Here is a 14,991-nt window from a genome sequence, read left to right on the forward strand (position 1 = left end):
AAAAGTTTTTCTATACTATAGAATGATCTCCAGGATGTAGGAACTGGTAAAGCAAGTGGAATACAACTGTGTACAATACACTGCCACTTACCTAAGATAAGCAGGAATACAACTAAGTCACACATGTACTCCACTGAGAAATCGTGGAAGGATAAACTATAAAACTGAAAAAAGTTTCCCCATAGGGAAAGGGAAGACAGGGTCAAGGGGATGGAGAAGCTAGATTTCTTTTAATATATCTTATTTTATAGATTCAACTTTTGAGCCATGTAGATATTTTACATAACTATAAAATAGTATCCATATATTTTCAATACAATTAGCCCTAGAAATAAATGAACCTAACTGTGTATTCACTTAGTGGCATTAGCATAGAAAACAACTACACCCAGTAATTTGAGTATACATTCCTTTAGTAGGTTATACCTTAATAACAAAAACAAAGAAAAGAACCTGTTTTTGGTAGTCATATTATTATTTTGAGTTTGCGTTTGTATTGTAGAAATCAAATGGGTGATTATATTGAGGTCACTGAGACTAGAGGTTTTGCCATGATTAAAAGGAGATACAGATATAAAATATCCAATAAGGTTAATGAGAACTGGTATTTCTGAATTTTAGTAGTTAGGATAAACTCATATTTTAAGTGTATATGTGTACATGTATATATATATCTATGTATGCATATACATTTATGACATATATATAAATTCATAAACATTGCAAACACTGTTGATTCCAGGTCTGTGGCCCAAAACATGATCCTGGGTATAACATGTGCCTGGAATATCTTGTCATACCAGAAAGCAAGGAAGCTATCAAACGTTTACTAGGGTCATGTCAGAATTCAGGAGCAAACCTGAATAAGTGCCACTGCTCAAAAATGGGACAGTCTGAGCATCAATAAAGACAATAACTGTCATGGACTGAAACACATCACATATGTTTAAATCAGCCGGGCGCGGTGGCTTATGCCTGTAATCCCAGAACTTTGGGAGACCAAGGTAGGCAGATCGCCTGAGGTCAGGAGTTCGAGATCAGGCTGGCCAACATGATGAAACCCCGTGTCTACTAAAAATACAAAAATTAGCTGGGCATGGTGGTGCATGCCTGTAATCCCAGCCACTCGGGAGGCTGAGGCAGGAGAATCGCTTGAACTCAGGAAGCAGCGGTTGCAGTGAGTCGAGATCGTGCCACTGCACTCCAGCCTGGGTGACAGAGGGAGACTCTGTCTCAAAAAAAAAAAAAAAAAAAAAAAAAAAGAAAAGAAAAAGAAAAATATGTTTACATTCATAACTTTTTAATGGTACTAAACAAAGAAATAAAGCAACAAAACTCACTGGTCACCTTTGGAGGATGCCCAGGTAAGAAACAATACATTTTAAAAACTGGTAACTAGGCTGGGCACGGTGGCTCATACTTGTAATCCCAGCACTTCAGGAGGCTGAGGTGGGTGGATCACCTGAGGTCAGGAGTTCGATACCAGCCTGGCCAACATTGCCAAACCCTGCCTCTGCTAAAAATACAAAAATTAGCCAGGCATGGCGGCACACACCTGTCGTCCCAGCTACTTGGGAGGCTGAGGCAGGAGAATCGCTTGAACCCGGGAGGCGGAGTTTGCAGTTGCAGTGAGCCAAGATCTTGCCACTGCACTCCAGCCTGGGCGACAGAATGAGACTTTGTCTCAAATAAAAAGAAAACTGGTAACTAAGGGAGAGAATCAGCTGCTTTTCATTTCACTTTCTTCTGATGATCTGTACTCTAGCATGGCCAAAAGATAAATAAGTGGACATTTTTCTTTATGGAAGTTTTCCAGCTAATAAACAACTAGTGATATATTATCATTAGAATATCACAGTTTTGCAACCAAAATGAACTAATGGATTTAGGCAATACTCATCAAAGACTATTAACATCACAGATAAGCAGCTAGGTGTTAGGTATATTATGATGGGAGTACATAATGCCATTACTTAACATGAAGTAGTGAATACTTAACATGAAGTAGTCAATAATACCAGAATCTGGTCAAGCCTCTAGATCTAACCACCAATTTATAAGGTGCAGAAGGACAGACATTTAAAACTCACAATACCGAAGTTATTTCTTCATTTTTTGTATCATCATGGTAGAGTGGTTAGTTTTTAAGTGCTTATCTTTTAGAGATACATTCTGACATACAAAGGAAACAATGTGATGTCTGGGATTTATTTCAAAATACTTTAGCAAACCAGGCACAGTGGCTCACACCTGTAATCCCAGCATTTTGGGAGGCTGAGGCAGGCGGATCACTTGAGGTCAGGAGTTCAAGACCAGCCTGGCCAACATGGTGAAACCCCGTCTCTACTTAAAACACAAAAATCAGCTGGGTGTGGTGGCATGTACCTGTAATCCCAACTACTTGGGAGGCTCAGGCAGGAGAATCACTTGAACCTGGGAGGCAGAGGTAGCAGTGAGCCGAGATTGCGCCACTGCACTCCAGTCTGGGCAACAGAGCGAGACCGTCTCAAAAAAAAAGAAAAAAAAAAAGTTTGGCAGTGTGGCGTGGATAAGGTTTAGATAAAACAAGATTGGATATACCAATAATCATTGAAGATGGGTGATGAGTGCATCTGATTCACTATATTAGTCTCTCTGCTTTTATATGTGTTTGAAAATTCCCAGTAAAAAGTTAAAATGAAAAAAATGAAAAATATTCACAAAAAGTTGTTTTTCGCCAATAATTGCCTTAAATTCTACTTTGTTGTTAAAATTGCAATACTGTATTTCATTTGGCTGGTGTTTGTAATTTTTTTCATCTTTTGACTTTAAATCTTTCTATATCAGTATAGTTAAGGGTTTTCTTTTGTAAGCAGTGTAGAGCTGGGTCTTTTTTTTTTTTTTTTTTTTTTGAGATGGAATCGCGCAGACTGGAGTGCAATAGTGCTATCTCAGCTCACTGCAACCTCCGAGTCCCGGGTTCAAGCGATTCTCTTGCCTCAGCCTCCCGAGTAGCTGGGATTACAGGTGACCGCCACCACACCTGGCTAATTTTTTGTATTTTTAGTAGAGACGGGGTTTCGCCATGTTGGCCAGGCTGGTCTCGAACTCCTGACCTCAGGTGATCTGCCTGCCTCAGCCTCCCAAAGTGCTGAGATTACAGGTGTGAGCCACCTTGCCCGGCCTAGAGTTGGGTTTTTAATCTTTTTATACACTTTGAAATTCTTTGACTCTTAACTGAAATCTTTACCTTTACATTTAATGTAATTTCTGATATCTTTGCATTTAAATCTGTATCTTAACACACACTTCCTATTTGTCCCATTGTTTCTGTTTCCCCTTCCCCTTCTCCTGCCTTCTGTACTCATTTTAATGCTCAGTGGTTACCCTAACAATTACAACATGAATCCTTGACTTATCAAAATCTAATATAAATGGATACTTTTACCTCATCTCACACAATTAAAGGACCTTAGAAGGCTTAAACTCCATTTACTCTTTTCCAGCTTTTATGCCACTGTTGTCGTGTATTTCTATCCTGTATATGTTTAATTAGTTAATATTCATTGATATGTACACATGCATTTATATTGTCTTTGCTCTTCATTCTTTCCTGAATCTCTAAGTTTCCTCCTGAGATCATTTTCCTTCACCCTGAAGAACACCCTAGACTGACAACTGCCCATGACTACACTGGGCCTTGTAGAAAACTACGGTTTTTGTGGACAAGAGTGACCATGACACTTTAAATCAACTATTATTAACTTCTATTAAGAAAAGAGAAGATTTCTTTCAAAAGATTCCTGTTTTTACTTGTATGGCAGTATTTTCACTTACTACCTGATTTTATCAGCCTTGAAGATATGATTCCTTTTTTTTTTTCCTTTGAGACACAGTCTTGCTCTGTCACCCAGGCTGGAGTACAGTGGCGTGATTAAGGCTCACTGCAACCTCTGTCTCCCGGGTTCAAGTGAATCTCCTGCCTCAGCCTCCTGAGTAGCTGGGACTATAGGCGCCCGCCACCACGCCGGGCTAATTTTTTATATTTTAGTAGAGACGGGGTTTCACCACGTTGGTCAGGATGGTCTGGATCTCCTGACCTCATCATTTGTCCACTTCAGCCTCCCAAAGTGAAGATGTGATTTTAACTAATGAGTTCAATACTTACTTTGAGGAACTGCGGCACAGGATAATCCATGCTGTAATAATCACCAGACCACACAGCTCCCTATAAAAGGGCGTACATTTCAGATTTTGGAAGTGGCTACAAGTGAGATGGATATCATCACATTCTCTCCAGGACCACCTGATAGCGCATTCTGATCAAATGACTCTCCCTCAAGATCTATGGCATCGATGGAATATTTTCAAGTCTGACCATGATTCATACATTACTTTTTTTAGATAACTTAAAGCCTTGTATGAAAATACATTTCACCTTTTTTTTTTTTTTTTTTTTTGAGACGGAGTCTCGCTCTGTCGCCCAGGCTGGAGTGCAGTGGCCGGATCTCAGCTCACTGCAAGCTCCGCCTCCCGGGTCTACGCCATTCTCCTGCCTCAGCCTCCTGAGTAGTTGGGACTACAGGCGCCCGCCACCTCGCCCGGCTAGTTTTTTGTATTTTTTAGTAGAGACGGGGTTTCACCATGTTAGCCAGGCTGGTCTTGATCTCCCGACCTCGTGATCCGCCCGTCTCGGCCTCCCAAAGTACTGGGATTACAGGCTTGAGCCACCGCGCCCGGCAATACATTTCATCTTAAAAGGCAGATATGAGATCCCTGACTGTGCCCTGATTTATAAGTGGATCCCCCCAAAATGAAATGAATATTTTTAAAAATCCACAGATATATCACTTTTTTCAGGTCGCTGGAAGAAACAGTGCAACTAAGAAAATCCAGATTTGATCAGTCAATACTTTTACTTTTTTTTTTTTTCTGAGCCGGAGTCTCGCTCTGACGCCCAGGCTGGAGTGCAGTGGCGCAATCTCCGCTCACTGCAAGCTCCGCCTCGCGGGTTCACGCCATTCTCCTGCCTCAGCCTCCTGAGTAGCTGGGACTCCAGGCCCCTGCCACCAGGCCCAGCTAATTTTTTGTATTTTTAGTAGAGACGGGGTTTCACCGTGTTAGCCAGGATGGTCTGGATCTCCTGACCTCGTGATCCGCCAGCCTCGGCCTCCCAAAGTGCTGGGATTACAGGCGTGAGCCACCGCACCCGGCCAATACTTTTACATTTTTAAAGAGGCTTCAGTGTGAGGCAGAATGAGCCCAAACCAATACGTAATCTGTGTATATACTACAAGAGATCGGGTCACTTCTTAGGGGAGAGGAATGATTTGTAGTACAAATCAGACTAATAATTTGGGGGTGGGTATATGCTTCTCTATATATGTATTATACACACATATCTTTTATATAGAATAAAAAACAATCACTTCAGCCATAGTACACTAGAAGCTGCACCCTGAGTTCACTATAACCCATGGGCTTCATGCTGGAAGTGATTTAACCCATTTGGTCTACATTCTCCTCTACAGACCCAACCTATAGATTGGCCCTCCAGTGTTCTGAAGATTGGGGGTTATAACAAAGAAGCACCTTTTCAGTGATGTTTAACTTACAGGTCTATGAATTTTGTTGTTGGCAGATGTCAGCAGGAGTAGAAAAGAAAGGAAAGTGGCCGGGCGCGGTGGCTCAAGCCTGTAATCCCAGCACTTTGGGAGGCCGAGACGGGCGGATCACGAGGTCGGGAGATCGAGACCATCCTGGCTAACACGGTGAAACCCCGTCTCTACTAAAAAAATACAAAAAACTAGCCGGGCGAGGTGGCGGGCGCCTGTAGTCCCAGCTACTCGGGAGGCTGAGGCAGGAGAATGGCGTGAACCCGGGAGGCGGAGCTTGCAGTGAGCTGAGATCCGGCCACTGCACTCCAGCCTGGGCGACAGAGCGAGACTCCGTCTCACAAGCAAAAATGTAAAAAACATAAAAAAAAAAAAAAAGAAAAGAAAGGAAAGGCTCTATTAATAAGTCCTCGGAGACAAGGGTGGGAGGAAGCAAAGGATGAAGTGATAACACAGGAGCAAGTGGTCATGACAAGGAAATGATACAAGACATACCAGGGCAAGCCTAACAGGTTGACTTAAAGTTTTGATCTCTAGGCTGGGCACGGTGGCTCATGCCTGTAATCCCAGCACTTTGGGAGGCCAAGGAGGGTGGATCATGAGGTCAGAAGTTCAAGATCAACCTGACCAACATGATGAAACCCTGTATCTACTAAAGATACAAAAATTAGGCCGGGCGCAGTGGCTCAAGCCTGTAATCCCAGTACTTTGGGAGGCCGAGACGGGTGGATCATGAGGTCAGGAGATCGAAACCATCCTGGCTAACACGGTGAAACCCCGTCTCTACTAAAAAATACAAAAAAAACTAGCTGGGTGAGGTGGCGGGCGCCTGTAGTCCCAACTACTCGGGAGGCTGAGGCAGGAGAATGGCGTGGACCCAGGAGGCGGAGCTTGCAGTGAGCTGAGATCCAGCCACTGCATTCCAGCCTAGGAGACAGAGCGAGACTCCGTCTCAAAAAAAACAAAAAAAAAAAACAAAAAAAACCAAAAAACAAAAAAAACACAAAAATTAGCTGGCCGTGGTGGCACACACCTGTAATCCCAGCTACTCAGGAGGCTAAGGCAGAAGAATAGCTTGAACCTGGGAGACAGAGGTTGCAGTGAGCAGAGATCATGCCACTGCACTCCAGCCTTGGCGACAGAGCAAGTCTCCGTTTCGAAAAAAAAAGTACTGACCTCTGAGATGGCTGATCATACTTGTAGATAAGATTCTGCCTTAAACCAGAACTGAATCAGAGGCTGACAGAGTTATCACCATATTAGATCGGACTGAGTATTACTGTATAATACCCTTGCTAGTTACAAGGGGGCCAAAGTCCAATGGCCTGACAGTAATATAATATAATATGTAATGACTGCCAGTAGCAGTGATAATGAAGTCTGATAGATGGGGCTGGGTTTGAATCCTGGCTCCATTATTTCCTCAGTTTCATCAGCTTATAAAGAAGATAATATCTTCCCTGCTCTGCAGGGTACATTGGGGCAATTGAGTTACCATTGTGCTCAGATGGGGTGTTACAAACAGGATTCCTCAGTTCCAGCCCACAGTTCTATCCCTCCACAGGGCAAACATCACCGCTCACCTGCCTTCTTCCTCATGTAAGATGTTCTGTTGTGTATGATGCAAGAGGTAGTACGCCAAGCCAACAGCCCACACCATACAAAAGAGTATGTGTATTGCAGAGATACTTTTCCAAATAACATTACCTAAAAATAGACATCCTGATGTTGTTAATCGTGGAACCACAGCCCACAGAAAAAATACGATCTTTTTGTATGTTTTGCCATAGTCTGCTTTCAAAAAAGACATTCAGACCCCCTCAACCCCATTGCCCTTTTTTTTTTCTAGGACAACACAGAGGTCATAGCACTAATTATAAACTTCAGTGGCCATTTCTTGTTTGGGTTGCTCAGCAGCTCCCCTTCCTAAGATGATTACCCTTATTTTCTTTGGGGATCCACCATGTCCACACTCCCAGTCCATGTTTCCCAGCAAACTGGACTTTGGCTAGGTCAATCAATGCATGTTATCTCCTCAGCCACAGTGATTTGGATCAGCACAAACGGACAAGCAATCAGAGCCAGCAACTGCATTCTGAGACTTTGGTAGAGTGAAGACACACAGTCCATATTCCACTGGACGTGGTATCGTGAAGATGTGAACAGGGGCTGCAGGGCCACTGTGTGGAGCCCAAGAGTGAAATTACCATGACAGACGGTGGAACTGAGAGGTGGAGAGAAGTTAAAAGTTCCGAGGCCACCAGCCTAAAGCCAGCACCACCCCTCACCTTTTTCAGTAAACTGGACCAATGCCTTTTCTTCTTAGCTCATAGCACATTTGAGTTCTTTTTCTAGCTTGTATCTAAAGAGGCCCTACCTGATCTACCTTAAAGATGCAGATGGAATTCTAGCTCCGTACATCTCCATACAGGGAGCCCAGGCATCTAGGGAATTAGAATTTTCCCCACCAAGGTGAGACTCATTAGTCTTTATTCTAAGGCCCCTGAGAACATTTGAGTCCCACTAGGAGAAACGATTTTAAAGAAAGTGAAGAAGAATCTGTCCTGTCACTTCGGTAAAACAGAAGACGCTGTTTTATAGCAGATTCATACATTACTTTTTTCAGATAATTTAAAGCCTTGTATGAAAATACATTTTATCTTAAAAGGCAGATATGAGATCCCTGACTATGCCCTAATTTATAAGTGGATCCCCCAAAATGAAATGAATATTTTTAAAAATCCACAGATATATCACTTTTCTCAGGTCACTGGAAGAAACAGTGCAACTAAGAAAATCCAGATTTGATCAGTCAATACTTTTACATTTTTTTTTTTTTTTCTGAGACGGAGTCTCGCTCTGTCGCCCAGGCTGGAGTGCAGTGGTGTGATCTCGGCTCACTGCAAGCTCCGCCTCCCGGGTTTACGCCATTCTCCTGCCTCAGCCTCACTAGTAGCTGGGACTACAGGCACCCGCCACCACGCCCAGCTAATTTTTTGTATTTTTAGTAGAAAATGTCCTTCTGACGTTTTCCTGAAGATGGGTAAGGATGATTAGAATTAGCCCCTCTTATTATCAGAAACGAGAAGAAAGGTCTAGAGAGCCCCGTTTTACTTCTGGGAGTTGGGCAGATAGACCCTCGTTATTATGAGGAAATCTGATTTGCTGTCTCTCCATTTAGAATGCAAGGTTTATACCTGTGACTTGAGGGTTAAGTCCAACAAGCAGGGTCAGTACTGCAGGGATTGTGTACACCACCTGTTAGCAAAAAAGGGAGGAAATTAAGTGAGTGAAGATGTATGCCCAATATATGAGATGTTCAGAGATATGTAGGAAGTAAAGAAAGATGAGATCAGTAGCTGTTGTTCTCCACGATTTGCCTCTAGGTTTCAGTGGAGATTGACAAAGTGGTAGACTCTGCTTTTGTGGCACTTACCATGCCTGCCTGCAATTTTATCTACCTTACTCCTAGACTATAGGCTATTCCAGAAGCTCATTTACCTTCGAGCTCTAGCACTGAGCATAGGGTTTGGGTCTTAAGATACACTAACTTTCCAGTCTCTCCCAAGCAACTTTCATGCCCAAATGGCCTTTCCCCACTTGCATAAAAGAAAATGTTCTTTGAAAAGTAGGGCAGGAGCAGCCACGATGCTAGATGGCCCTGCTGGTTTGGACCCAATGGACCATCCAGGCCAGTGCTGCATCTCTTTGAGACCACAGAAAGTTTTCTAATAATGCATCCACAATCAACTGTGCCCAGTAATAAGGTCAGGGTCTTCATTTTGGAAACTGCTGGTAAGTTGTTTGGAAATGAGAAGTCTGGCCCTAAGGAGGCCCTATTGCTAAGCCTCGTTCATAGCAAGCAAGCTCTAGCCAAACTTACTATTGGGTGTGCATGTGTTGTTGGCGGGGAGCAAGTAGGATGGGTGGGTTTCTAAGAAGGATGGTGACTTTCTGAGCAATGTAGCCATTTAATCACATCAATTTCTGTGCTTATGTCAGAAGAAGACGTTAAGGCAGGTGCCAGGGGTCCATGCGGGAGGCAGTGGAGGGCTGAACTGTGAATGAGGGAGGATGTCTATGGGAACGTGGGGTCTATTCTTCCTATTATATCATCTGAGCATGAGTGAAAGGTAAAATGTGCAGGTACTATGTAGATAAGCAATTAGACCTAGATTGTTTAATTATTTTATTTATTTATTTTTTTGAGACAGAGTTTCGCTCTTGTTGCCCAGGCTGGAGTGCAATGGCGCGATCTCAGCTCATGGCAACCTCTGCCTCTCGGGTTCAAGCAATTCTCCTGCCTTAGCCTCCCGAGTGGCCTGGATTACAGGCATGTGCCACCACCCCCACCTAATTTTGTATTTTTTTAAGTAGAGTCGGGGTTTCTCCATGTTGCTCAGGCTGGTCTCGAACTCCCGACCTCAGGTGATCCATCCACCTCAGCCTACCAAAGTGCTGGGATTACAGGCATGAGCCACCGTGCCCGGCCTAATTAAGTTTTTAGAGATGAGGGTCTCGCTATGTTGCACAGGCTGGCCTCGAGTCCTGGGCTCGAGCGATCCTCCTGCCTCAGCCTCCTGAGTAACTGGGACTACAGGTGCATGCCACCATGCCCGGCTCAAATTTATTTTGTGTTTCAAGGGGCTCTCCAAGGCAGTGGTAAGGAACAGAGGGATGTTAAAGATGACTGAGATTCTAAACAAGGACGACTCAGAGAATGATTCTGCTGATAACAGAAATGGGTGAGTCAGGAGAAGTAGATTTTGGAGGGAAAGATGCTAGGTAGGTCCTTGGGCATATCTGAGGAGCAGTGTGACATGCAGCAGTCTTTTGGAAATTCACCATTCAGCTGGATGCCTGAGACTTGTCTTCAGGGAAATAATATTTGGAATTCAAGATATGGACCAGGGTGCCAAAGCAAAGGCAGTTTGATTTGATTCAGAGGCATAGTGATCTGGATAGTAAATATCAGAATGTGGTTTTACTGCACTAAAAAAACAAAACCTGGATAGAATTTTGTGTTATAATTCCAAATACCATCATCCTTGTTGCTCCTCTGTCAGTATTATTCTAACGTCTAAGAATCATCCCCTTGGTGATACTGTACAGTCTTGTGTATCTATATTGAGAGAAACTGGGCAAAATTCAGATATTTTAGAAGATAAAAGATAGAACCGGGCACAGTGGCTCATGCCTGTAATCCCAGCACTTTGGGAAGCTGAGGCAGGTGGATCACCTGAGGTTGAGAGTTCAAGACCAGCCTGATCACCATGGAGAAACCCCGTCTCTACTAAAAATACAAAATTAGCCGGGCATGGTGGCAGGTGCCCGTAATCCCAGTTACTCAGGAGGCTGAGGCAGGAGAATCGCTTGAACCGGGAGGTGGAGGTTGTGGTGAGCCGAGATTGCGCCATTGCACTCCAGCCTGGGCAACAAGAGCGAAACTCCATCTCAAAAAACAAACAAACAAACAAACAAAAGACATTTAGAAGATGTATGGGACAATGTCCCCCTCCTCCAAATGGTTCAAATCAGAGCATTGCTTATATGAAGACTGTAGGTTTTACAGGATTTAATACTTTCTTTTTTTTTTTTTTTTTTTTTTTGAGATGGAGTCTCACTCTGTCGCCCAGGCTGGAGTACAGTGGCACGATCTCAGCACACCGCAACCTCTGCCTCCTGGGTTCAAGCGATTCTCCTGCTTCAGCCTCCCAAGTAGCTGGGGACTACAGGAGCATGCCACCACGCCTGGCTAATTTTTGTATTTTTTGGTGGAGATGGGGTTTCACCATGTTGCCCAGGCTGGTCTCGAACTCCTGATCTCAAGTGATCCACCCGCCTCGGCCTCCCAGAGTGCTGAGATTACAAGCGTGAGCCACCTTGCCCAGCCAGGAGTTAATACTTTCTAGAAATGTTAAGTCACTGAATTAGCAGAACCACAGAACTTAAGCCTGCTATTTCCCAGTCAAAGGTTTGCATTGAGTGTCTGGCTAGAAACCGAAAGGGATGGTTCAACTGGTCTTGAGAGGCCTACTCTAGGTCCTCAGATGGTCCTCAGTTGGGCCATCTAACCAAAGGGAATACTGCAGGAAGACCTGTTTCCAGAAAGTTCGAAATTCACGCACAGATCACATTAGAACTCTGATCCTGTCTACTAATATTTTAGGAAAAAGAGCTTACCAAGGGTTTGATTTTTAAGTTTCTAAGAAAATTAAGCAGGGAGGAGGGGTAAAGACAAAACCGTGTGTTTTGTGCCATTCCCTAACTCTTCCAAACGGAGGAAATCCTGGAAGCGGCTCATACTCACCACCCACAGCTCTGCATCTGGATCATTTACCTGGAACATCAGAATATGGAAGTGTTAGCAGACATCCTGTGCTGTTCCATTCCTTTTAAATTCATTTGTTAAGTACTTTTTAAAATTAATGTGTTAAGTGCCAGACACTGCAATAGGCGTCGAGGATACAAAATCTGAACAGGATATAATCCAGCAGATGAGGATGGGTGAAGGTATTTGTGACTGACACAACAGATGTTTTTCACAGGCATCCATACATTTTTGAAAAGCCTTCACAGGGGCTCTGGAGAGGACTCACCAAACCCAGAATGGGTATTTTAAGGGCCCTCCACCCCCACCCCCCACCAGTCTCAAGAAATGAGGGAAATTACTATGAAGGGGGTCCCCAAGCCGACTAGAAAGTTTAATGATGCTATAAAGGGTTTTGTTCTGCTTCATCTCCTAGGCCCTGAGATGTGTCCAGTGTCGTCCGCGGGCTGGACGTTAAGGCAGGGGCCAGGGTCGCTTTTGCTGAAGTCCCCTGGGAAGTTCCACGCGCGGAACCAGCCCCTTCCAGGGTGTGAGCCCGGCTGTAGGACTCGCTTCCATGAACACATCCACGTCTCTTAGACGGGGGAGAAAGTGGGGGCTTCCTTAGCAGAAACCCCAAGTGCCGTCCTCCCCATGAACTGTGCGCCCCTGCGACTCTGCGGGCTAGTCAGTTACACGACCCGCCACGCCAGGGGGCGGAGCTGGGAGCCGGGCGGGTCCCCCTCCCACCGCGGCCGCCTGACCTGCACGAAGGCCGCCATTGCGAAGAAGGCGGCCATGAGCCCGTTGCAGGCCCGCCACAGGGAAGGCGCCATGGCTCGGGGAGCGCAGCGGCGCGGGGCGGCGACTCCTGCCTGGTACGGACCGGCTCCCTCCTTCCGTGGAGGGACCGAGACCCCGCCCCGGTTTCGGTCCCCTGGGGACACTGCCTTGGCAGTCGCTCGGCGCCGGGGGCGGGGAGGGAAGGGCGTGGCTGGAGCCAGTACTCGGCGTCCCATTCAGCCCGCCCCGAACGCCGCGGGGTGGAGGCGGCGCCGTCCCCGTTTCGCGGATGGGAAAGCGAGTCCCACCCGGAGCGCAGGTCTCGGTGGTGGACAGAACTCGAATTTGAACCCAAGTAGGTTCAACTCCAAAGCCTGTTTTCACTAAAGCTACCTTCCTCATATTTAAAAAAAAAAAAAAAAAAAAAGAAGGAGGAAAAAAGGAAGGCAGGCAGGCGGGAGGGAGGGGAGAGAGGTAGAAAGAGAAAGAAAGAAAGAAAGAAGGAAAGAAAGGGCCGGGCGCAGTGACCCACGCGAAAGAAAGAAAGGGTCGGGCGCAGTGGCTCACACCTGTAATCCCAGCACTGTGGGAGGCCGAGGTGGGCGGATCACCTGAGGTCAGGAGTTCGAGACCAGCCTGGCCAACATGGTGAAACCCCGTTTCTACTAAAAATACAAAAAAATTAGTCGGGCGTGGTGGCGGGAGCCTGTAATTCCAGCTACTCAGGAGGCTGAGGCGGGAGAATTGCTTGAACCCGGGAGGCGGAGGTTGCAGCTAGCCCAGATTGTGTGCCACTGCACTCTAGCCTGGGCGACAGAGCGAGACTCCTCAAAAAAAAAAAAAAAAAAAAGGTTTTTACAAAAATAAGAAAGAGAAAGAAAAAGAGGGGTGTGTGTGTGTGTGTGTGTGTGTTCTGTTTAGTATTTATGCATTTCCTTCCAAAGCTCAGGAACTTTCAAATCCCTGTAAGCGTTATGGTAATTTCTAGAGTGACGACAGTTATATTAACATCTTATACGGCTCACAGCTTTTCCGCAGACAAGCTCATTTATCTTCATGGGCTTTTATTATAAAAGATATTTACATATTATACATATTTACAATTCTCTCCCGCCACGAAAACCAACAACATTTCCAAAATTGCTCATGAATTTCTTATGAACCAAAGACACTGAAATATTCACTGTTCTCCCCTAGTCTGTCTTGTCTTTTTCTGTTTTGTAATTCGCCCTTCTGCTTAGTTCCTCCCCGGGCTCATTTACACATCCATAGGCCTCATTTCTGCTGTTTTAAAGAGTCTTTATCGCTTCAAATCAGGAGCTTCTGTGCCTGTCCGCCTTTCCTTTGAGCTAAATCTCCTCAAACTGTCTAGTTTTTTGTTTTTTTTTTTTTTCTTTCCCTCTGAATTTCATTCTTTTCACGAAACACTTATTTCAGGAATGTTGTCTGCTCTGTGCCTGGTGCTGGGACCATGAAGGTCAGGTGCTGGGACCAGGCAGGGAGCCTGGTGGCTGGCGGGGAGTGGGCACCCGTGTTTGCAGAGGTGGGGTGGGGACAGCGGGGACCAGCACTGGGTGGAGTACCACCACTAAATCAGCCCTGGGATTGGAAACAAACCAAGACTACTCTCACTGTCCTTTTCCTTACATAAAAGAAAAAAATGAAAGCTGCATTCCCCCTGCACCCCCAATTCGTATGCTGAAGCCCTAACCCCCAATGCCTCAAAATGGGACTGTATTTGGAGACAGGGACTTGATAGAGATGATTAAGTTAAAATGAGGTTATTAGGGTGGGCCCTAATCCAGTATAACTAGTGTCCTGATATGAAGAGGGGACAGTTACAGAGGGAAGACCACATGGGCACACAGGGAGAAAATGGCTGGCTGCAAGCCAAGGGGAGAGGCCTCATGAGAAACCAACCCTACCAACATCCTGAATTTGGACTTCCAGCTCCAGAACTGTAAGAAAATAAATTTCCGTTGTTTAAGCCACCTAGTCTATGGTACTTTTTTGGGGCAGTCCTAGCAAATTAATACAGGGAATGATTATAATATCCACAAGGAAACAATGGCATGGAAGTGCTTTTAAGCTCTTGAATGCCATACAACCACCATGAAGTTGTACAGTTTTCACTGTTGTCTGGGACTTTCTTTTTCTTTTTCTTTTTTCTTTTTTTTTTGAGACTAAGTCTTGCTCTGTTGCCCAGGCTGGAGTGCAGTGGCACGATCTCAGCTCACTGCAACCTCTGCCTCCTGGGTTCAAGTGATTCTTCTGCCTCAACCTCCAGAGTAGTTGGGACTACAG

General features: G+C 45.0%; 1 protein-coding gene and 1 long non-coding RNA gene across 4 annotated transcripts in view; one reads left to right on the forward strand and one right to left on the reverse strand.

Annotated features, from left to right (window-relative positions):
- Positions 1-13,176, reverse strand: part of TMEM220 (transmembrane protein 220) — a 22,486-nt gene extending 9,310 nt beyond the window's left edge. For 2 of the 3 annotated variants that reach the window (XM_009189688.4, XM_003912351.4), the window contains exons 1-5: positions 12,669-13,176; positions 11,905-11,934; positions 8,792-8,852; positions 7,178-7,301; positions 4,148-4,207 (exon numbers count right to left, since the gene is read on the reverse strand). In XM_009189688.4, the coding sequence (XP_009187952.1) occupies positions 4,148-4,207; positions 7,178-7,301; positions 8,792-8,852; positions 11,905-11,934; positions 12,669-12,923 (530 nt within the window). In that variant the 5' untranslated portion in view covers positions 12,924-13,176. Of the gene's footprint in view, positions 1-91; positions 165-4,147; positions 4,208-7,177; positions 7,302-8,791; positions 8,853-11,904; positions 11,935-12,668 lie in introns of all 3 variants that reach the window. The other variant, XM_017950351.3, reaches the window with a different exon arrangement.
- LOC116271014 overlaps positions 12,696-14,991 on the forward strand; it is a 74,548-nt gene continuing 72,252 nt past the window's right edge. Inside the window, exon 1 of the long non-coding RNA XR_004179343.1 lies at positions 12,696-12,782. This is a non-coding gene — a long non-coding RNA (uncharacterized LOC116271014). The remainder of the gene's footprint in view (positions 12,783-14,991) is intronic.

This window comes from Papio anubis, chromosome 17 (assembly GCF_008728515.1).
Source record: "Papio anubis isolate 15944 chromosome 17, Panubis1.0, whole genome shotgun sequence".
NCBI classification, from domain to species: domain Eukaryota; kingdom Metazoa; phylum Chordata; class Mammalia; order Primates; family Cercopithecidae; genus Papio; species Papio anubis.